The 24,419-nt window shown below is 44.8% G+C and overlaps 1 protein-coding gene across 1 annotated transcript; it reads right to left on the bottom strand.

Annotated features, from left to right (window-relative positions):
• Positions 1-2,597: 2,597 nt before the first annotated feature.
• Positions 2,598-24,154, bottom strand: LOC132385885 (zinc-binding protein A33-like). Its single transcript, XM_059958125.1, has 6 exons — positions 22,655-24,154; positions 22,092-22,187; positions 21,448-21,681; positions 19,631-19,653; positions 19,426-19,544; positions 2,598-7,467 (listed from the first exon to the last, which is right to left on the bottom strand). Exons 1-6 carry the CDS (start codon positions 23,063-23,065, stop codon positions 6,911-6,913), a joined length of 1,440 nt encoding a protein of 479 aa, XP_059814108.1. The 5' UTR covers positions 23,066-24,154; the 3' UTR covers positions 2,598-6,910.
• Positions 24,155-24,419: the final 265 nt, after the last annotated feature.

Genomic DNA, 24,419 nt, shown 5'->3' on the forward strand with positions numbered 1-24,419 from the left:
AAATGGGGGGATTTGTGGGGATCATAATATTCCTGTGTTGATTATTGAGGGCAAAATGATTGTTACTGAAACAGGGAAGGTTGGGTTACTGGCTGGGTCATTTGATGAGATTCATAATCAGGATAATTTAAGTGAAGAAATTAAACAATATAGGGATATGTTTTTTCAGTGAATACCCTGATGTGTTGGAAGTCTGCTGCAGCAATGATAGTATCACAGATGGAGAGATTTCTTTGTATGAATTTAAGAAGTCTATTAATAATGCAGGTCAGGTGTCTCCAGGAAAGAGTGATATTTGAAATTGTAATTGTATATAATTTGCATTTGTAAAATATTAAATATTTGAATTGTGCATCCACTTTCCTCATGGAAAATGGAAATAGTAGTGCCTGAAAACCTGGTAGATCCCCATTTGATCCTTCTAGTTAAGGGCCTATATCGTGAAAGTCTCATTTATGTAAACTTATGGAATGTATGGTAATCAAGCGCTTGAGTTATATTTTGGAAAGAGTGGTGATAAAGTGTTTTATTAGAGTGGATTTTGGAAGTGTGAAATGACATTAGATTCAGTTTTAGGTTTGGAAGATGATATTCGGAAAGCACAATTAAATAAAGATGTTGTAATAGCAGTATTGAGACTGAAAAGGGAAATGATATGGTAGAAAGGACTTTTGATTAAATTAGGAGTAAGGGGGTCATTGTATTTTTTTCTGAGTTTTTTTTTGTATGGACTGTCCAAGTAACGGTCGGCATGTTTGTGTCTATGAGATAGAGAATGGAATCCCACAAGGCAGTATTTGTAGCCCTTCATTATTTAATATTATGATTAATGATATTTTCTGTGAGATGGGAAAATGGGATTCCCTGGGTAAATCACAATATACAGATGACTTAGCTTTATGGATTTGAGGTATTAACTGCAATTTACAATTAATAGATCAAACAGTGGGCAGATTGATGAGGATTGTAAGCTTTCAGTCGTTAAAACACATTACGTGGTTTACAAACAGCATTAATAGACTTGCACTTGATTTTAACTTATGGGATTAATGTCTCGAGGAAGTGTCAGTGGTAAGATTTCTCAGTATGTGGATGAATAATAAGCTGATGGGGAAGCACCTGTCAGTAAAATAATTGATAAATATAAAGGAGCTTTAAATCTCCTCAGACATCTATGTGGGTATTCTTGGGTGCAACATGAAAATCTTTGTTGACCAATTATATTTGTTTAATTTGATCTGTTCATGATTATGTCTGTGTGGCTTGTGGATCACCTTCATCTTCAAATTAAAAGTGTTTGTATGTGATACAATTACAGACTTTTAATTGTGTTCTGGTGCGGTAATGTTGTCTCCTGCTTTGGCTTTACTGATTGCAATGGGACAATTGCCCTCAAAGTAACAGAGGTTCAAGTTGATGTCAACATACTGGATTAATTTGCGGGTCAAGGAAATGATCATCCTGTTAAAGTTGTGCTAGAGGACGGTTGGGAACATCACTAGAAGAGTGTTTTTTGTTTTGGGTGGCTGGGTTCTTACCATGCTGCGAATATGGGTGTATTTGATGACACAGTATGTCCCACTGTAGCGTTCTCTGTAACCCCACATTGTTTTTTCCATTGACTTCAGGTGATTTTACTTTTTACACGATCGGATTCGGTTCTGCCTGAGAGTCTGTTGGTCATCAGTATATTAATGAAAGTTATTATCATACAGTAACCATTTTTACAGATGAATCAAAAGATAATTTAATTGGGGATGTTGGTGTGGCTGTTTTTGTGTGCCTGAATAGCAGGTAATGATAAAGAAATGACTTATAGCCATTTATCAGCATAGAAAGCAGAATTCTTTGCCAACAGTTTAGGCTTACAGTGGATGGAGGAAATTGGTCCTTATAATTTGCTCAGAATACATTTCAGTTTTGATGAGTCTTAAACAGGTCATTCTGGCAGTAGGTCAGATTGACTGTTGGAAACTTGACAAACGGTATTTCATATATAAAGTTTGATTTATATGTCTGCACATTATGGGGCCTGCATATCACACTGTTGAGGGAAATGATGATGTTGACTGTTTAGCACCAAAAGCTGTTAAATGTTAAGCTGTGGATATAGACCTTCCACTTAGCAAATTAGAAGCTAAAGGGTTGGTAGTGTTAAGAATTAGGGGCTTATGGCAAGACGTAGGATAATGGACGTAAAGACAGACACCTTTCCAGAATACATAAACCTGTTGGGTTTATAGAAGAAGGGCTTAAAACAAGGGAAGGAATGATATTCACATGACAGAAATATCCACACTATGCTTAATTATGCCTTGAAACTAATTGGAAAACTTCATTCTGTGTCGTGTACATTTTGTCATTATGAAACCGTCGAAACACATACTATTTCAATGTGAAGCGTACAAGGCTGAAGAAAAATTAAATGCAGTCTTCAGTACAATCTTTGCGAGGGTAGATAGTTTTCAAATAAAAGCTATTAAATTATGGGACTGACTTTAAATCAATTCACAGTTTGAGCTGGAAAAGGCACGTAATAATTGTGTTAAACGTAAGGAAATAACATAAAGGGTAGCAAAGGTGAGTGGGCTGTTGGATTACTGAGATGCTCTTTTTATTTATTTATTAAATTTTTAGAAAATTACAAAGAATAAATGTAATGAAAAATTAGTAAGAAAAAGAAAAATAATATTAGTCCTCCTCCCCATCCCCACCTTAACCCTTATCTAAAGAAAGAAATAAAGAAGAAAAAGATTGCCTCGATATTGGAGGATACCCACATCCTCCATGGAGTTCAAAATAATTTTAATATTTATTCTTACTTTCCCCAATTACATTATAATTTTATCTTCAAAGGACCTATATATTTAATCCTATCTTTTGTAGGTATGGGAGCCAAATTTTGAAAAATATATCATATTCATTTCTTAGATTATATGTAATTTTTTCAAGTGGAATACAACTATATATTTCATTATTCCAATAATCCATAGTTAAATATAACTCAGATTTCCAAGTAATTGCGATAACTTTTTTAGCTACTGCCAATCAATATTTATAATTTTTTTCTGATACATATTCAATTTAATTTTCGGTATTGTCCCTTCAATATCTCCTAATAAAAATAATATTGGACTATTTGGGAGTTGAACTCCAGTACTTTGTTCCAATAAAAGTCAGATATATCGAAAATGGTTGAATTTTAAAACAAGACCAAGTAGAATGTAAAAAAGTACCAATTTCTTGATTACATCGAAAGCATTGGTCAGACATATTTGAATTTAATCTATTTATTTTCTGTGGTGTTATATATAATTGATGTAAAAATTATATTGTATTAATCTAATTTGAACATTTATTGTATTTATCATACTATCAGAACATAATTTTGACCAACTTTTTCCAACAATTTTAACATTCAAATCAGTTTCCCATTTTTGTCTTGATTTATGAATTCCAGATTCAGTCTGTTTTTGAATCAAATTGTACATACAAGATGTAATTTTTAAAATTTTTCCTTTTTGAATTAATATTTCTATTTCACTAAGTTTTGGCATCAACATTGTTTGACCCAGCTTTTCTCGTAATTGTCCTTTAATTGAAAATAAGAGAAAAGAGTGTTGTTTGATATTTTATATTTATTTTTTCATTGCTCAAACGACATCAATACAATTACATATATATTTAATCCCCTTTTGGAACCAATTATGTAAAAGTTTATTATCCATTGTAAAAGGAATAAGCCTATTTTGAATTAAAGTTTATTTTTGCTAATAAAGATTTCTTTATCTTATCGTCCATATTTACCTTATTCCATAAATCATTCAAGTGTCTTAATATAGGAGATTCTTTTTTTTCCCCGTATCAATTTGGATTCCCATTTATATGTAAAATCTTCTGGTATGTTTTCTCCTATCTTATCTAATTTTATTCTAATCCATGCCGGGTTTTTTTTTCATCAAAAAAAGATGCAATAAATCTAAGTTGAATTGCTTTATCATAATTGTTAAAATTTGGAAGTTGTAACCCTCCTAAATCAAATTTACATCTCAATTTTTCCAATGATATTCTTGACATCTTTCCTTTCCAAAGAAATTTCCTTACATATTTATTTAGTTCTTGAAAAAACTTCTGCGGTAATTGTATTGGTAAAGTTTGGAATATATATTGCAATCTATGGAATATATTCATTTTTACAGCATTAACTCTACCTATTAATGTTATTGGTAACATCATCCATTTATCAAGATCCTCTTTTATTTTTTTTTAATCATGGCAAATAATTTTGTTTATATAAATTTTTTACATCATTGTCAACTCTGATACCTAAATATTTTATCCCATTTATTGACCATCGAAATTGAGTTACTAATCGACATTGATTATAATTTCCTTTTGTAAGGGGTAAAATTTCACTTTTATTCCAATTTAATTTATACCCTGATACTTTCCCGTATTCTTCCAATTTAAAAGATAATCTTTGCAAAGATTGTAATAGGTTTGTAAAATAAATCAAAACATCATCAGCAAATAAATTAATTTTATATTCTTCTTGATTAACTCTAAAACCGCCAATATCTGAATCTGTTCTAATTAATTCAGCTAATGGTTCTTTTGCCAATACAAATAAAGCAGGTGATAACGGGCAGCCTTGTCCAGTTGACCTCGTTAAGCAAAATGGTGTTGAAATCTGAGCATTTGTAACTACTTCAGCTTGAGGATTAGTATTTAAGGTTTTAATCCATTGTATAAAAGATTTTCCTCGCTCATATTTTTCCAATACCTTAAACAAAAAAATCCCATTCCAATCTATCAAATGCTTTTTCTGCATCCAAAGCAAATGCCACACTCATTTCCTCTCTTTTTTGTGCCAGATGAATTATACTAAGTAACCAGGTTAGATTATCCATTGATTGTAATAAAATCTGTTTGATCCATATGCATTAATTTTGGTAAATATTTAGATATTCTATTAGATAAAATTTTTGCTATTATCTTATAATCTGTATTCAACAAAGAAATAGGCCTATATGATGTTGGTTTTAGAGGATCTCTTTTTTTGGCAATACAGTTATGATCGCTGTTAAAAAAGATTGTGGGAGTTTATGCATTCTTTCCACTTGGTATATTAATTCCATAGAGGGAGGAATTAATATATCTTTAATTTTTTTTATAAAATTCAGGAGGAAAACCATCTTCTTCTGGGGATTTGTTACTCTCAAGTGATCCTACAGCTTCTTCAACCTCTTTTAATGTAAAGGGCATATCTAATCCTTTCTGTTCTTCCAAATTAAATTTCGGAAGGGTTATTTGTGATAAAAATTTATCCATCTCAGTAATCTTATTTTGTGATTCTGATTGATATAGTTCAGTATATAAAAAAAAATAAAGTTTCATGAATTTCCAAAGGTTTATCAGCAACCTTATTTACACTTGTTCTAATTGCATTTATTGTTTTAAAAGCCTGTTCTGTTTTCAACTGCCAAGCAAGAATTTTATGTGATCTTTCACCTAATTCGTAATATTTCTGTTTAGTTCTCATAATTACTTTTTCTGTACGATATGTACGATATTATATTGTAGTTTTTTATTAACAAGTTGTCTTTGTTTTTGTTCTGTCATATATCTTTGAGATTCTTTTTCTAACTTTATATCTTTTCCCAATTTTCCTTCTTAATTTTAGATGTATAACTTATAATCTGACCCCTTAAATATGCTTTCATCGCTTCCTATAATACAATTTTACCCTCAACTGAATGTAAATTTGTATCCAAAAAAAATTGAATCTGTTTTTTCATAAAATCACAAAAATCTTGACGTTTTAATAAAATTGTATTAAATCTCCATCTAAGCTTTATGTCTATTTGAATAAAATGAATAATCTCTTTCTCTTGGATTAATTTTCCTCCATATATCAATCAGGTTTAAATCTTTCATTAATGATAAAGTTAGTTTTATTTCTTTTAATTTTGTAACAACTGTAGTTGACCTTTCCAAAACTGGATCTAAACAAAAATTAAAATCTCTGCCTATTAATATTTTATCATTTGCGTCAGCCAAGTTCAAAAAATCTTCTTGTATGAATTTTGCATCATTTTCATTTGGTGCATAAATGTTCATAAAATTCCATAATTCTGAAAAAATTTGACAATGTATAATCTCGTATCTCCCCACAGAATCAATTATTACATTTTGTATTTTAATTGGTAAAGATTTATTAACCGAAATTGCAACTCCTCTCGATTTTGAATTAAATGAAGTTGCTATAACATTTCCAACCCAATCTCTATTTAATTTCTTATGCCTGTGAACTTACTGAACACATCCTTGCCAGAAAAAAAACTTATCCCAATCCACTCTTCCTAGATCCTTTTTCATTTCCACAAAATTGGCCGTTCTCCAATTTTACCAGAACATTAAGCTGCCAGTTCTGCCCCTCACTAATAGCAGTAATGACGTTATCCCACGTGTCAACCCAAGCCCTGAACTCATCTGTTTTACCGACAATACTCCGTGCATTGAAATAGATGTACCTGAGAATATGTATATCATCTGCTTTTTTTTCATTTCCGTTTATACATGCAGTCCTCTCATGTTCCTTATCCTCCTGTACCTCACTATCTGCTCTGACACTCTGGTTCCCCTCCCTCTGCAAATCTAAATTAAATTCCCCGGAGCAGCACTGGCAAATCTACCCGCAAGAATGTTATTCCCCCCCCCCCCGCCCAGTTTAGGGGCAAACCGTCCCGTCGGAACAGGCCCCACCTTCCCGGGAACAAAGCCCAATTGTCCAGAAACATGAAGCCCTCCCTCCTGCACCATCTCCTGAGCCACGTATTTAGCTGCACTCTCCGCACATTTATATTTACAGGGACTTTACTCCTGACGCCGGTCCCGGGACCCGACCCGTTTACAGACCCGGAGCGGAACCGGAGCAGATTCTCAGCCACTGGTTTCGATTCCGAGTCCGGAAGAAAGGATAAAGTTTCCCCGTGAATTGATTCCCAGTGAAGGTGTGGAGATGGGACTTGGTCTCCGCGTTGTAAAATGAAACTGTCCCGGACTCGTAACGGAGATAAACTCCGACCCTCCCGGGGATGGGATCGGCAGCGAGACGGGACCCGGGGGAGGGGCGACCGGACACGTCACAATCCCGATGTAACACGTCACCAACCCGCCTGATGACCCAGAATCCGGTCTCCGGACTCAGACTGACCCGTCCCTTCCTCTTCACAGACTCTGCGGCGACTCCCAGACACCAGAACCGAATCCCCGTCACCTCCACCTCCCAGTGATGTCTCCCCGATGGGAATCCCTCCGATCCCAGCACACAAGGCCAGTGTGTGAATCTCTTCCCGGTGTCAGGGAGATTCCTCCGGGTCCCGGTCCCGGTCCGTCTCACACTCTTCCGATCCTCAGACACCTCGAGACACGGATTCGCCGTTTCCTCATCCAGGGTGACAGAGACTGGGGGGAGAAGCAGAGAATTAGAGAGTCCTCGGGGATCGGGGGGAGACTCGGACAGCGCGGCCCCGGGGATCGGGGGGAGACTCGGACAGCGCGACCCCGGGGATCGGGGGGAGACTCGGACAGCGGGGCCCCGGGGATCGGGGGGAGACTCGGACAGTGCGGCCCCGGGGATCGGGGGGAGACTCGGACAGCGCGGCCCCGGGGATCGGGGGGAGACTCGGGCAGCGCGGCCCCGGGGATCGGGGGGAGACTCGGACAGCGCGGCCCCGGGGATCGAGGGGAGAGACTCGGACAGCGCGGCCCCGGGGATCGGGGGGAGACTCGGACAGCGGGGTCCCGGGGATCGGGGGGAGACTCGGACAGCGCGGCCCCGGGGATCGGGGGGAGACTCGGACAGCGCGGCCCCGGGGATCGGGGGGAGACTCGGGCAGCGGAGCCCCGGGGATCGGGGGGGGAGACTCGGACAGCGCGGCCCCGGGGATCGGGGGGAGACTCGGACGGCGCGGCCCCGGGGATCGGGGGGAGACTCGGACGGCGCGGTCCCGGGGATCGGGGGGAGACTCGGACAGCGGGGACCCGGGGATCGGGGGAGACTCGGGCAGCGCGGCCCCGGGGATCGGGGGAGACTCGGACAGCGCGGCCCCGGGGATCGGGGGGAGACTCGGACAGCGCGGCCCCGGGGATCGGGGGGAGACTCGGACAGCGCGGCCCCGGGTATCGGGGGGAGACTCGGGCAGCGCGGCCCCGGGGATCGGGGGGAGACTCGGGCAGCGCGGCCACGGGGATCGGGGGGAGACTCGGGCAGCGCGGCCCCGGGGATCGGGGGGAGACTCGGACAGCGGGGCCCCGGGGATCGGGGGGAGACTCGGACAGCGCGGCACCGGGGATCGGGGGGAGACTCGGACAGCGCGGCACCGGGGATCGGGGGGAGACTCGGACAGCGCGGCCCCGGGGATCGGGGGGAGACTCGGACGGCGCGGCCCCGGGGATCGGGGGGAGACTCGGACGGCGCGGCCCCGGGGATCGGGGGGAGACTCGGACAGCGCGGCCCCGGGGATCGGGGGGAGACTCGGACAGTGGGACCCGGGGATCGGGGGGAGACTCGGACAGCGGGGCCCCGGGGATCGGGGGGAGACTCGGACAGCGCGGCCCCGGGGATCGGGGGGGGAGACTCGGACAGCGCGGCCCCGGGGATCGGGGGGAGACTCGGACAGCGGGGACCCGGGGATCGGGGGGAGACTCGGACAGCGGGGTCCCGGGGATCGGGGGGGGGGGAGACTCGGACAGCGCGGCCCCGGGGATCGGGGGGAGACTCGGACAGCGGGGTCCCGGGGATCGGGGGGGGGGAGACTCGGACAGCGCGGCCCCGGGGATCGGGGGGAGACTCGGACAGCGGGGTCCCGGGGATCGGGGGGGGGGAGACTCGGACAGCGCGGCCCCGGGGATCGGGGGGGGAGACTCGGACAGCGCGGCCCCGGGGATCGGGGGGAGACTCGGACAGCGCGGCCCCGAGGATCGGGGGGAGACTCGGACGGCGGGGTCCCCGGGGATCGGGGGGAGACTCGGACGGCGGGGTCCCCGGGGATCGGGGGGAGACTCGGACAGCGGGGCCCCGGGGATCGGGGGGAGACTCGGGCAGCGCGGTCCCGGGGATCGGGGGGAGACTCGGACAGCGCGGCCCCGGGGATCGGGGGGAGACTCGGACGGCGCGGTCCCGGGGATCGGGGGGAGACTCCGACAGCGCGGCCCCGGGGATCGGGGGGAGACTCGGGCAGCGCGGCCACGGGGATCGGGGGGGAGACTCGGACAGCGCGGCCCCGGGGATCCGGGGGAGACTCGGACGGCGCGGCCCCGGGGATCGGGGGGAGACTCTGTCCTAAATGGACATCCCTATAGTCGGAGGCTGTGCTCACCGTTCTCGACCCACCCACATCCTCCCAACATCAACTCTCTCCAGACAGGTGTCAGAGAGATCTGGCGAGACCCTTCATCAGGACCTGTGCAGCTTGGATTACCAGCATCTGTAGATTTTCTTGTGTTTGATTTTTAAAGCAGGAGTTATTTTATCATGAGCTGATCCATTTTCCCATTCTCCCATTTAGTCCCACTCTCCCACCCTCTCACCATGACCTTTGATGCCCTGTCTACTCACATACCTATCAATCTCTGTCTTAAATACACACAATGACTTGGCTTCCACTGCCGCAAGAAATACACAGATTCACCACCCTCTGGCTAAAAAAATTTCTTTGCATCTCCGTTCTGAATGGGCGCCCTTCAATCCTTAAGTCATGCTCTCGTACTAGACTCCCCCACCATGGGAAACAACTTTGCCATATCCACTCTGTCCATGCCTTTTAACATCCGAAATGCTTCTGTGAGGCTCCCCTCATTCTTCTAAACTCCACGGAGTACAGTCCAAGAGCGGTCAAACATTCCTCACATGTTAACCCTCTCATTCCCGGAATCATTCTCGTGAATCTTCTCTGAACCCTCTCCAATGTCAGCACATCCTTTCATAAATAAGGAGCCCAAAACTGCACACAGTATTCCAAGTGAGGTCTTACCAGTTCCTTATAGAGCCTCAACAACACATCCCTGCTCTTATTTTCTATTCCTCTAGAAATGAATGCCAATATTGCATTCATCTTCTTCACCACCGACTCAACCTGGAGGTTAACCTTAAGGGTATCCTGCACGAGCACTTCCAAGTACAATTGCATCTCAGAATTTTGAATTCTCTCTCCATTTCAATAATAGTCAGCCCGTTTATTTCTTCTACCAACGTGCATGACCATACACTTTTAAACATTGTATTTCATTTGCCACTTCTTTGACCATTCTCCCAATCTATCCAAGTCTCTCTGCAGACTCTCTGTTTCCTCAGCACTACCGTCCCCTCCGCTTATCTTTGTATCATCAGCAAACTTAGCCACAAAGCCATCTATTTCATAATCCAAATCGTTGATATACAATGTAAAAAGAAGTGGCCCCAACATGGACCCCTGTGGAACACCACTGGTAACTGGCAGACAACCAGAATGGGATCCTTTATTCCCACTCTCTGTTTCCTGCCAATCAGCCAACGCTCTATCCACATATGTAAATTTCCCATAATTCCATGGGCTCTTATCTTGTTTAGCAGCCTCATGTGTGGCACCTTGTCAAAAGCCTTCTGAAAATCCAAATACACAACATCCACTGCATCTCCCTTGTCTAGCCTACTTGTAATCTCCTCAAAAGATTTCAATGGGTTTGTCAGGCAGGATTTTCCTTTAAGGCAACCATGCTGAGTTTGGCCTATCTTGTCATATGCGTCCAGGTACTCCGTAACCTCATTCTTGACAATTGACTCCAGAAACTTTACAACCATTTCTCAATCTAACAGGTCTATAATTTACTTTTTGCTTCCTTGCCCCTTTCTTAAATACCAGAGTGGCATTTACAATCTTCCACTCCTCCGGAACCATGCCAGAATCTATTGACTTTTGAAAGATCATTGCTAATGCCTCCGCGATCTCCACAGCTACTTCCTTCAAAACACAAGTGTGCATTCCGTCTGGTCCTGGAGATTTATCTACCCTGAGACTATTCAGCTTCCTGAGTACTTTCTCTGTCGTAATTGTGACTGCGCACACTTCTCTTCCCTGACACCCTTGAGTGTCCGGTATACTGCTGATATCTTCCTCAGTGAGGACTGATGCAAATACTCGTTCAGTTCCTCAGCCATCTCCTTATCTCCCATTACAATTTCTCCAGCATCATTTTCTATCTGTCTAATATCCACTCTCAACCGTTTTTTATTCTTTATATACTTGACAAAGCTTTTAGTATCTTCTTTGATATAATTTGCAAGCTTCCTTTCATAGTTCATCTTTTCCCTCTTAATGGCCTTCTTAGTTTCCTTTTGTAAGCTTTTAAAATCTTCCCAATCCTCTGTCTTCCCACTAATTTTTGCTTCTTTAAATGCCCTCTCCTTTGCTTTTACTTTGGCTTTGACTTCTCTTGTCAGCCACTTTGGCTTTGACTTCTCTTTTTCCATTTGAAAAATTCTTCTTTTTTGGAATATATCTGTCTTGCACATTCCTCACTCCTCACATAAACTCCAGCCACTGCTGCTAGGCCGTCCTTCCCTCTAATGTCCCTTTCAAGTCAAATTTGGCCAGTTCCTCTCTCGTGCCACTGTAATTTCCTTTACTCTACTGCAATACCGACACATCGGATTTCGGCTTCTCTTTCTCAAATTTCACAGTGAACTCAATCATGTTACGATCACTGCCTCCTAACGGTTCCTTCACCTCAATCTCTCTAATCACCTCTGGGTCATTACACAATATCCAATCCAGTATCTCTGATCCCCTAGTGGGCTCAACAACAAGCTGTTCTGAAAAGCCATCTCGTAGACATTCTACAAATTCTCTCTCTTGAGATCCAGTGTCGACCTGATTTTCCCAATCCACTCGCATGTTAAAATCCCCACAATTATCATAACACTGCCCTTCTGGCAAGCCTTTTCTATTTTCTGTTGTAATTTGTAATCCACATCACTGCAGCTGTTAGGAGGCCTGTAGATAACTGCCATCAGGGTCCTTTTACCCCGGCGATTTCTTAGCTCAACCCAGAAAGATTCTGCACTTCCGATCCTATGTCACCTCTTTCTAATGATTTAATATCATTTCATACCAATAAAGCCACGCCACCCCCTCTGCCTACCTGCCTATCCTTCCGATACACCGTGTATCCTTGGACGTTTAGCTCTCACAGCCATGCATCCTTTAGCCACGTCTCAGTGATGGCCACAAAATTATACCTGCCAATCTGTAGCTGTACGACAAGATCATCCACCTTATGCCTTATGCTGTGTGTATTTAAGTATAACACCTTAAGTCCAGTATTTGGTCAGTTTTGCTTTGATTGCACTGCAACTCATCCCAGTGGCTGCAAATTTGCCCCATCACCTGCCTGTCCTTCCTGACATCTTTACTGCTCACTATCTTAGATTTATAGATTCCCTCTCCTCCGCTCTATCATTCCGGTTTACCATCCCCCTGCCAAATTAGTTTAAACCCTCCCTAACAGCTCTATTAAACATTCCCGCGATGATATTGATCCCCTTCGGGTTCAGGGGTAACCCGTCCTTTTTGAATAAGTAGTACTTCCCCCGAAAGAGATCCCAATGATCCAAGAATCTGAAGCCCTGCCCCCTGCACCAGTCTCTCAGCCACACATTCATCAGCCTGATCCTACTATTCTTGCCCTCGCTAGCACGTGGCACAGGTAGCAATCCTGAGGTTACTACCCTGGAGGTCCTGCTTCTCAGCTTCATTCCTAACTCCCGGAAATCTCTCTTCAGGACCTCCTCCCTTTTCCTCTCTATGTCATTGGTACCAACATGTACCAAGACAGCTGGCTGCTCACCCTCTCCCTTCAGAATATTCTGGACCCGATCCGAGACATCCCGTACCCTGGCACCTGGGAGGCAGCACACCATGTGGGTATCTCTGCCAGGCGCACAGAATCTCCTGTCTGTTCCCCTGACTATGGAATCCCCTATGACTACCGCATTCCTCTTCTCCCTCCTTCCCTCCTGCACAACAGCGCCAGGCTCAGTGCCAGAGACCCGGTCACCGTAGCCGTCCCCTGTCAGGTCATCCCCCTCAACAGCGTCCAAAACGATATACTTGTTGCTGAGGGGGGCAGCCACAGGGGTGCTCTCCACTATCTGGGCATTTCCCTTCCCTCTCCTGACAGTCACCCAGTTTTCTGACCCCTGTAGCCTAGGGATAACTACCGCCCTGTAGCTCCTGTCTATCACCTCTTCATTTTCTCTAATAAGCAGTAGGTCATCAAGCTGCAGCTCCAGATCCCTAACACGGTCTCCGAGGAGCTGAATCTCGGTTCACCTGGTGCAGATGTGGCTATCAGGGAGGCTGGAGGTCTCCCAGGATTCCCACATCTGACACCCTGAACAAAGCACAGACCCTGCAGACATGCTACCTAATTCTACAGGAATGACACAAAGAAAGATGGGTCTACTCACCCACTTACTTCACCAAGCACACGGACTTTTTAAACGGTTAACTAATGTGCCCTGCTGTTCCCCCGTCCGTCCAGGCCGATTTGCCAAGGGGAGAAAAAGAGTCGGTTCCTCGCTCTCAGCTCTTCCCGTTACCGCCTAAGCCCGTTGAGCCAAAGCCCTACACTCTGCTGCCACCCACTCCGCTGCCCGCTGTATAGGGTGGTCATCTTTTTAAACTCTCCGCGCTGTCCTGTGCAGTCTCGCCGTTCTTGTACACAAAGTTTTTTTTTTACACTGTCTTCCTTCAGAATTTAGCTCCCACGCCGCCCTTCTTGTCCCAATCTAAAAAAACACCTTCAGTCCTGTATTCATCAGCCTATTCCACACTGTCCACATGAACTTAAGCAAGGCCTTTGATGTCGATGACAGACCACACTTGGAGTATTGTCTGCTTTTCCGGTTCCCGAATATGGGGAGGATGTCATTACACTGGACAGGAGGCTTCAGGAGGATGTTACCAGGACTGGGGGCTTGGGTTAAAATCAGAGAGTGGGTAAGCTTGGGCTATTCAGCTGTAGTGTAGGATGTTCAGGTATGACCCCTTATGGAGGGAAATAATTCTAAGGAGCTTAAATAACGTTCTTTTTCCAAGAAATGGGAGTACAGAACCAGAGGCCTCAGATTGAAAGTGAGATGGGAAATCGGGTAACATTCTAAGAGAGGGAGGTTGGTGAACGGAATTTTCCCTCAGACGCTGTAGAAACAGGTAAAAAATAACATATTTTAAAATAAATACACAGATGGGAAATGGTTAGAGGGATGGGGGGTGTGGCAAATACACACAAATGGGCCATGCTCAAGAAGACATCTTAGTCTTGCAAATTGATGAAGTGGGCCGTGAGTTCAACATCCATCAAACCCTCCGAGATCATCCTCCTGAGGAATCTCACCCCTAAGTCTGTCTGTGAAGTGTTGATGTGACGTCACGTCAGAGGGCAGCTCAGTGACACAGAACAGACAGACTGGGTAAGGACGGCAGATTTCAATCCTAAATGGGAATTTGTGCCTATTTCTGTGGCCGTGTGTCACACTCTGTTAGTGTGTGTGTGTGTGTGTGTGTGTGTGTGTGTGTGTGTTGATTGTGGTAAATATCCGTGTGGAGTGTATACACATTGAAGGAGAGTGTGCACATTGAAGAATTTGTATGTTTCAGTGTGTCATCACATGTCTGGTGTGTGTTGACAATGAGTCACACGTGATTGAGTTGTTTAAATGAATAAATGACTGTCTCTGAAGAGACTGGTTTCCAGGTTACTGAGGGAAATAACAACGTACATTGCTGAGGCTCTGACTACAATCTGCCAGTCCTTCCTGTGTATGTGTGTGAGGGAGCTTTGCCAGGCCGGTTATGCTGTGTGTGCTTCTCCCGAGATGAAATCTTGACTCATGTCAATGCTTGTTGGTGTGTCCGAGCTGATTCTCACAATGCTTCAATGAAGTGGTCTGATCACCATAAAACATAGGAGCAGAATTAGGCCATTTTCCTATCGAGTCTGCTCCGCCATTCAATAATTGATGATCCTTTTTTTCCCTCCTCAGCCCCACTACCTGGTCTTCTCCCCGTAACCTTTGATGCTGTGTCCAATCTAGAACCTATCAAGCTCTGCCTTAAATACACCCAACAGGTTCCACAAATTCACTAGCTGCTGGCACAAATTTCTCCGCATGTTTTAAATAGATTCCCCCTCTGTCTTGAGGCTGTGCCCTCTTGTCCTAAACTCCACCACCATGGGAAACATCCCTTCCACATCTACTCTGTCTGAGACTTTCAACATTCGAAAGGTTTCTAGGAATTTCAACATTTGAAAGGTTTCAATGAGATTCCCCCTCATCTTTCTAAATTCCAGCGAGTGCAGACACAGAGCTATCAAACGTTCCTCGTATGATAACCCTTTCATTCCTGGAATCATCCTTATGAAATGAACCTTCTGCAATGCCAGCACATCTTTTCTTAGACGAGGAGCCCAAAATTGTTCACAATACTCAAGGTGAGTCTTCACCAGTGCCTTATAAATCCTCAGCATCACATCCCTGCTCTTGAAATGAATGCTATTTAAACCGATTGAATTCAATGCTAACATTGGATTTGCCTTCCTCACCAGTGACTCTACCTTCAAGTTAACCTTTAGGGAGTTCTGCAGAATGACTGCTGAATCCAATTTCGGCTCAGATTTTTTGATTTTCTCCCCATTTGAAAAAAAAATCTGCACATTATTTCTACGACCAAAGTGCAGGACCATGTATTTTCCAACATTGTATATAATTTGCCAATTTCTTTCCCATTCTCCTCATCCAAGTCCTTGTCCAGCCTAACTGTTTCCTCAACACTACCGGCCCCTCCGCCAATCTTCGTATCATCTGCAAAGCCTGGAAACAAAGCCATTTACTCTAGGACAAGAGGGTATGACTTCATGATTGAAGGACGTCCTTTTAGAACTGAGATGCGGAGAAATTACTTTAGTCAGTGTGTGTGGAGAATCTGTGGAATTTGTTGCGACATGTGGCTGTGGAGGCCAAGGCATATTTAAGGCAGAGATGTACCGGTTCTCATTTAGCCAGGGCATCAAATGGTATGGGGTGAAAGCAGGGGAGTGGGGATGTCCGGAAGAATTGGGTCTTCCCATGACTGAATATTGGAGCAAACTCAATGGGCCGAATGGCCTATTTCTGCTCCTATATCTTATTGTCTATTCCATCAGCTAAATCTTGATATACAGCATAAAATGAAGGTGTCCTAACACCTGTGTCCCTGAGGAACACGAGTCACTGGCAGCCAACCAGGAAAGGTTCCGTTTACTCCCATTCGCTGTTTCCTACCAATCAGCCAATGTTCTAACCATGCCTGTAACTTTTCTGTAATACCATGGCCTCTTAACCTGGTTACCACCTTCATGCGTGGCACTTTGTCAAAGGCCTTCCGAGATTCCAAGTATACAACATCCACTGCATCCCCTTTATCGATCCTGCTTGTAATCTCCTCAAAGAATCCCAACAGGTTTGTCAGGCAGAATATTCCCTAACGAAGCCATGCTGACTTGTCCTATCTTGTCCAGTGTCCCCAAGTATTCCATAGCCTCATACTTAACAACTGACTCCAATTTCTTCCCAACCACAGAGGTGAGGCAAACTGGTCAATAATTTCCTTTCTGCCGCCTTCCTCCTTACTTAAAGAGTCAAGTGACATTTGCCATTTTCCAGTCCTCTGGCACCATGCCAGGGTCCAGTGATTTTGAAAGATCATTTGGAATGCCTCCATAATTTCTACTGCGACCTCTTTCAGAACACTGGGGTGCAGTTCATCTGGTCTGGGTGACTTATGTATCTTTGGGGCTTTCAGCTTTTTGAGCAGCTTCTCCCTTGTAACAGTAACTGCACTCACTTCTCTTCCCTCGCACTCTTCAACACCGGGCACAGTGCTGGTGTCTTCCACGGTGAATACTGGTGCAAAATATTTGGCTTATCTGCCATCTCTTTATCCTCTGAAATTATGCATCCAGCCTCATTTTCTAGCTGTCCTATATCCACTCTCATCTCTGTTTTATTTTTTTTACAATACTTGAAAAACAATTTGATATTGTTTGCTATCTTGTTTTCCAAAGATAGGTGTGTAAAAAGGGCCTGAAGGATCATTGGATACCAGAGTCACCCCAACCACAACCTGTACCAGTTGCTACCATCCGGGATACGGTACCGCAGCATAAAAGCCGGGAGCAACAGGCTCCGGGACAGCCTCTTCAACCAGGCCAGTTCAATTCAAATCAATTTCTTGTTTATTTTTTCCCACCTTTTAGTTCCTCTCTGTAGATATTTAAAAGCTTCCCAATCCTCTCTCTTCCGAATAATTTTTGTTTAGTTGTATGCCCTCTCCTTTGCCTTTACATTAACTTGTCAGCCATGGTTGTACTATTTCGCCATTTGAGTATTTATTTATTTTTGGAGTACATCTATCCTCATTTTCCCAGAAACTGACACCATTTCTGCTCTGCTCTCATCCCTGGCAGCATCTCCTTCCAATTTGCTTTGGCCAACTCCTCTCTCAGACCACTGTAATTTCTTTTACTCCTCTGAAATACTACAAAGTCAGACTTTACTGTCTCCTTATCAGATTTCAAGTTGAACTCAGTCATGTTGTGAGCTCTGCCTCCTAAGGTTTCTTTTAACTACTCACCTCTGGTTCAATACATAACACCCAATCCAGTAGAGCTGTTCCCCGAGTAGGCTCAACGACAAACTGCTCTAGAAAGCCATCACATTGCATTCAACAAACTCACTCTCTTGAAATCCTTTACCAACCTGATTTCCCCAATTGACCTGCATGTTGAAATCTCCCGTGATTATCATAACATTGTCCTTTTCATCAGCTTTTTCTATTTCCAGTTGTAATCTGTGGGCCTCAACCCACTGACTGTTGGGAGGCCTGTATATGACTGGTGTCAGTGTCATTTTTACTTTTGCAGTTCCTTACCTCAACCCACAAGGATTCAACATCTTCCAATCCTATGTCACATCTAGCTGCTGATTTGCCAGCAGAGCCACACCACCCCCTCACCCGACCTTCCTACACCACCGATACATTGTGTAACCTTGGACATTCAGATCCCAACTACAACCATGATTCTGTAATGGCCACAATATCACACCTGACAATCGGTAATAGTGCAACAAGATCATCCACCTTATTTCTCATACTCCATGCATTGAGATATAACACTTTGTGTACTGTATCTGCTACCCTTTTTAAATCTGCATCTCTAATGCACTGACACTCACCCTGCTGGCTGACATTTTGTCCTCGCATCTGTCCGCCATATCTGACAGTCTGACTGCACGCTATCTTTGCATTTTACCATCAGTCCTATCCCTTCACTCCAGTTCCCGACCTCCCCCCCAACAAATTAGTTCAGACCCTCCCCAACAGCTCTATCAAACCTCTCTGTGAGAATATTGTTCTCCCTCGGGTCGAGGTGCGACCTATCCCTTTTGAGCAGTTCGTTCCTCCACCAGAACAGATCCCGATGATCCAAGAACCTGAATCCCTGTCCCCAGCACCATCTTCTCAGCCATGTTTCTCTGTCAGATTATCCTGTTTCTACCCTCACCAGCACGTGGCACAGGCAGCAATCCAGAAATTACAACACTGGGGGTACTGCTTCTGAGCTTTCTACCAAGCTCTCCAAATTCTATTTTCAGGACCTCTTTGCTTTTACTTCCAATGTCATTGTCATAAATTTACCAAGATATCTGGCTCTTTGGCCTCCCTCTCTAAAATGCTGCGGACACGATTCGAGGCATCCCTGACCCTGGCACCCAGGAGGCAACATACCATTCGGGTGTCCCGTTCACATCAATAGATTCTCCTGTCTGTTCCCCTGGTGATTCAGTCCCCGATCACGACCACTCCCCTCTTCGGCCTCTAACAACAGTGAGAGTTGCTGATCCGGAAGGGGGAAGACCTGTGTCAGTCAGAGTCTGCACTCACAGGGCACATGAACGACTTGTGTATTTTCCTGACAATCCCGGTCACCACACTGATACTCATTTTTATTCCCTACAATATTATTGTCAGTATTAAATTCTCAGTTCCTCTGGTTAGATCCAAACTTATGTACTGGTGTGTTAGTGCATTCGCCTGGGATTGGAACACAGTGGTTCATCTGCCAGTCCCGTGTATTGGTTGTATTGTGACCCTGTGCTGGTGTGTCCAGGGGTCTGACATCTCCAGCTGACCATGTGACAGTGATGCCTCCCAGTCAGTGGGGTTGATGTGGAATAAACTTCAGTTCCCCTGCACCCCAGTATTATAGACAATCTTTGCCTCAAATTGGAAGTAAATTGATCTTCATAAACAAGGAGAAATGAATCTTTGTAAGTTTTACCTCGATTAATAGCATCAAGCATTTCTCTCAGCACTGTGTTCAACAAATAGAGGTGATCGAATTTTTCAACCGGTAGGGTCTCATCTGTCACTGACAATTCCTGGACATCGTCATTAATCCTGTAAATATTAAACTGCTGGTTATAAATTGCTATTCTGAACTATTTTCAAATCCATTCAGGGTTTCAGTAAAGAGCCTGTCCTACCTTCTGTTCCGACGAGCTTCCTCCTGAAATAAATAAAACACAAATCTGATTAGACTTGGACTTACTGTCCACATCCTGAATTTCATCCAAATCATTACAAGGTGTTGAAAATTCCCACTCCCACAATCACTCAGACACACGGACAATACAGAACCATGGGGTAAATGACAGGGAAAGTTTATGAATGTCAGACCATTACTGAGAGGAAGAAACTTACAGGGAGGACAGGACAGGCTGTGCATTATCATCTGGATATGACGTCAGTGCGATAGGATGGAGGAATTTAAGATCAGTGATGTATGTGATTGTGTGCAGGTGGAGGAAGTACCTCTATTTATGGGGAGACTCGTGGGGAGATGTAATTCCAGATGGATTTTAACAAATTCCACAAGAAATTTAGTGAGGAGGATGTGAAACTCGCTGTCACAGGAGTGGATGAAATGGAACAGCAGAGTGACTGTAATGGGGAGGCTGGATAAACAGTTGAGGGACCAGGGAGTTCGGGGCACTGTTGCTGGGTGCGGTGAGTAGGTGGCAGGGGGCTTGTGAAGCAGGGATACTGATAGAAGATGGACCTAATGGCCTGTTTATGATAGAGAATGGGATATAATCCCATGTGAAATGTATCCAAAAAGAGACAGTGAAAGTTTCCATAATCTGACGGAAACCGGATACAGGAGATAAGTCTGATGTGTGGGTCAAATTCTTTGTTCTCACTGAGACCCTCACACCAACTGCATCAGACACACTCACAGCCTGTGACTGGAACCGGGTGTTAATGGGAGTTTTGGAGGATATTTAATGCGGTATTTAAGGAAACAGTCAGCAGCTCTGTGTTATGATCGGAGTAAATAATTTCAGAGAGATTTGCATTCTGTCCTGGGATGTACAGAAGTTGTGGAAGTCTAGTTTTGGGACAATAGACAATAGGTGCAGGAGTAGGCCATTCGGCCCTTCTAGCCAGCACGGCCATTCACTGTGATCATGGTTGATCATACACAATCAGTACCTCGTACCTGCCCTCTCCCCATAACCCTTGACCCCACTATCTATAAGAGCTCTATCTAACTCTCTCTTGAAAGCATCCAGAGACTTGGCCTCCACTGCCTTCTGGGGCAGAGTATTCCACGTATCCACCACTCTCTGCGTGAAAAAGTTTTTCTGCATCACTGTTCTAAATGGGCTACCTCTTATTCTTAAACTGTGGCCTCTAGTTCTGGACTCACCCATCAGCGGGAACATGCTTCCTGCCTCCAGCGTGTCCAATCCCTTAATAATCTTATTATTATGGGACAACAACAACCCTGAATAGTTGTATCAGTTGTCTGGTGAGAAACAGTTTACTGCCATTTGTAAATGCTGTGTGTAGGAGCAACACGTCTGTTTTCTGTCTGCATTGTATTCTGTGTTACGTGTTTATTATGGTAACTCGTCACGTGAGTGGGGACGTGGTAAAAGCGAAGGGAATAAGTTACGTATCTGTACTTTGTTCTGGGCAGTTTTGAGCTGGGGACGGGCGGATGTCATTCTGTTCTTGACCGCTGTGTTGCAGCTTACTTTACAATGAATTACCCTGAAGCTTCATCGCTTCAAGATTGTATTTTACTAATGAAGGACTGAAAGCGTATCTTGGACATTTTGAAATGTCATTATTGGAGTGATGGGAGGGCGCATCATGCAGGTATAACAACTTGTGTGAGGTCGCCAGCAGCGGCAATTGATTTGTTAGAATTGGCCTCTGTGCTGTGTTTATTTCAAATATACCACTGTTCATTTAGTGCCCTTTGACAGAAACAAGTTGAAATATAATCCCTCACCTTGAGAAATATCACGCTGTCTTTCTGATCCATCTTTTCCTTTAACTTAGTGATTTCCTCCTGAATAATCCTTATATTCTCTTGAAGAGCCAGAAGATTTTTCTCCATTGGGTTGAGAATCCTCTTCTCTTCTTCCCTGAGATCCCTGAGTAAGCTCTGCTCTTTCTCAGTGATAATCTGGCGCAGTTCAGCAAACTGCGATGTGATGTGGGACTGAACACTGTGTGACTGTTCCTGTTGAATGAAAGGTGAAGATTAATATACTGCATTGCTGTGCTCTGTTTCCTTTTGTCGTTCAGTTCGGTCTATTGGAGTCCATGCTACTTCTGAGTGCATTCCCGTCAACACCATTCCCTCACGTTTTCCTGAAACCTACTCTCACTTATTGACCCATAAACTCCCATCTGATTCACACACACCCTCCCCACCTTCACAGGGTTAACGGTAATTAGCCATTCATCCGGCATGTCCTTGGGATGTGTCGGAATCTCTCGTGGTCACAGGGGGAGCATGCAAACTCCACACAGACAGCAGCAGAGGTCAGGATCGAACCCAGGTCACTGGAGCTGCGATACTCGGCTACTCTGCATTAAAGGGAGCAAAACTCGACAGTAAAATCAGAAATTCCGCTCAGGAAGCCTCACCCGAACTCCGGAAATCTTCTCTTTCTGTTGCTGCTCCTTTTCCTGGAAGTCTGATTCCTTTTTTGTGAGAGAGTCTAAGGAAGATTTTAGCTGATCCTGGAAGTCAGAGAGTGAAGGAAATAGAAACAAAGATGCTTCAAAAGTAACAGGTGATCAAACCCGATTATCACACAAAATGCCGGAGGAACTCAGTGAGTCAGGCAGCATCTATTCAGGGGAAATAAACAGTCGGTGTTCCGGGATGAGACCCTTCATTAGGACTGGGAAGGAATGTGACAGGAGCCAGAATAAAATGGTTGGGGATGAGAACCAGCTGACAGGTGACGGGTGAGACAGCGTGAGGGGGAACGTGGGGGAGGGTGATGAAGTGAGAAGCTGGGAGGGGACAGGTGGAAGAGGTAAAGGGCTGGAGAAGTAGGAATCTAATACGAGAGGACAATCGACCATGGAAGAAACGGGAGGAACTGGGCTGTTTGCGGCCCTGAATGGCGACGAGGGAGGAGGTTAGGAGTCAGGTGTAGCAAAGGACAAAGGAAATATGTTAAGTTAACGTTAGTTTTTACCTTGTAGATTTTAACAGCTTCTTTAATCGGCATGAAGCGGTGCTCTCTGTGTTCCTGCGCGTCTCTACAGACCAGACAGATCAGTGTCTTGTCCGTTTCACAAAACAGCTTCAATTCTTCCTCATGTTCCTCGCAGTGACGTTTACTTTCCTTCCCTTTCGGATTCAGGCTTAGATTCCGAACTTTTTGTGTCAGATTTGCTAAGGCCCGATTCACCCTGAGGGTGCGGTCAGCAAACTCCTCTCTACATTCCGGGCAGGAGTTTCTCTGCTCCCTTTCCCAATACTGTGTGATACAAGAGCGACAGAAGTTGTGTCCACACTCCAGTATAACCGGATCGGTGAAGAAATCCAGGCAGACGGGGCAAATTACCTCCTCGGTCCAACTCTCGGTCTCTCCTTTCGAAGCCATGTTAACTCCAGCACTTCCTGATTCAGAATGCTTTCACTTTCGGGGAGTTGCTGATCCCCTGCAGTACCGGGATTGTCCACTACGCGCGCTGCAGACTCGGGGAATCACACAACACACACAATGCTGGTGGAACACAGCAGGCCAGGCAGCATCTGTAGGGAGAAGCACTGTCGACGTTTCGGGCCGAGACCCTTCATCAGGACAGCAGTAATCGTGCTGCCCGTTGGAGAGATCTGGTGATGAGGCATTCTGCCAGATGGTCTGGACTGTCTGCTCAGGGAACCACTCCACTGTGTCCATCCAGTCCTTCTCCTGCAGTAACTGCAGGACATTCCGTGCTGACCACTGTCTGGTGTTCTTGTGGTCAAAGCTGCTGGTCTAAAAGAACTGTCACCAATTTCATTAACACAAGGTTCACATGGAGAAGCTTCCCGACTGAGACAGACACAGTCTCATGGGGTATTTACAGGGTAGGGGCAGGAATGATGTTTTTCCTGGCTGGGCAGTGGAACCAGGGATCGCAGACTCAAAATCCGAGGCCACCTCAGCAGGACTGAGATGAGGAGAAATTTCCCCAACACAGTGCAGTGAATATTTGGAGTTTTCTCCACAAGTTTCCTAAAGTAAACGGACATATTTAGGAGCTCGGCGATGTTGGGAACGTTTCAGGAAAGTGGCGCTGAGGTCAAAGTTCAACATGTTCTGAGTGAGGGGCAGAACAGTGCAACGGGCCGAGTGGCAACGCCTGCTCCTGTTTCTTATTTTCAAAATCACGAATTTACCTTTGCGCCTTGTTCTCCCTTGGCCTTCCGCCTGTCGGATTGCACAGGGGAGCGGTGAGAGCTCCGGAGATCCATCAGCAGCCGCTGCGGTTATTTCATGCTCTCGTTATTTTATCGGTGTTTCTCTGTTTTTGCACAGTTTGTTACCTTCAGCACTCTGGCTGATCTTTCACTGCCTGCTTCTGTTATGGTTACTATTCTATACTTTTTCTAAGTACGTCCGCAGGAAAATGCTTCTCGGGGTTGAATGTGGTGATTTATCTGTACTCTGATAATAAAATTTACTTTGAAATTTGAGTTTCGGGGATTTTCCTTTAATTCTGTGAACAAACTGTGACTGACATCTCCAGCTCCCAGCAGCAGCCCGCTCTCTCACACACAGCCAATCAGCGATCACCGCTGGGAGAGGGATGCTGCCATTGGCTGAGGGGTATCAGTGGGCGGGACGCTGTTTGGACCGGGACCGAGTGGGCCGGAGACCGGGAGCTGCGCCTCGGGTTTCGGCTGCACCACCGGCGGGTCGTGAATCCTTTCGAAGGCAGAGCTGAAGCGACCGGCGGAGATTCCGTGAG

The sequence above is a fragment of the Hypanus sabinus genome (genome assembly GCF_030144855.1).
Source record: "Hypanus sabinus isolate sHypSab1 chromosome X2 unlocalized genomic scaffold, sHypSab1.hap1 SUPER_X2_unloc_4, whole genome shotgun sequence".
Classification (NCBI taxonomy): Eukaryota; Metazoa; Chordata; class Chondrichthyes; order Myliobatiformes; family Dasyatidae; genus Hypanus; species Hypanus sabinus.

What these genes read in the sequence shown, in the direction of transcription:
- LOC132385885 (XM_059958125.1), bottom strand. Translation starts at nt 23,065, where the DNA reads ATGGCTTCGAAAGGAGAGACCGAGAGTTGGACCGAGGAGGTAATTTGC. An exon ending in ACAGCGTGATATTTCTCAAG is followed by an intron (nt 19,654 to 21,447) that starts GTGAGGGATTAT and finishes TATTTATTTCAG; the next exon opens with GAGGAAGCTCGTCGGAACAG. An exon ending in GCTTGATGCTATTAATCGAG is followed by an intron (nt 7,468 to 19,425) that starts GTAAAACTTACA and finishes TTCTCCCCCCAG; the next exon opens with TCTCTGTCACCCTGGATGAG.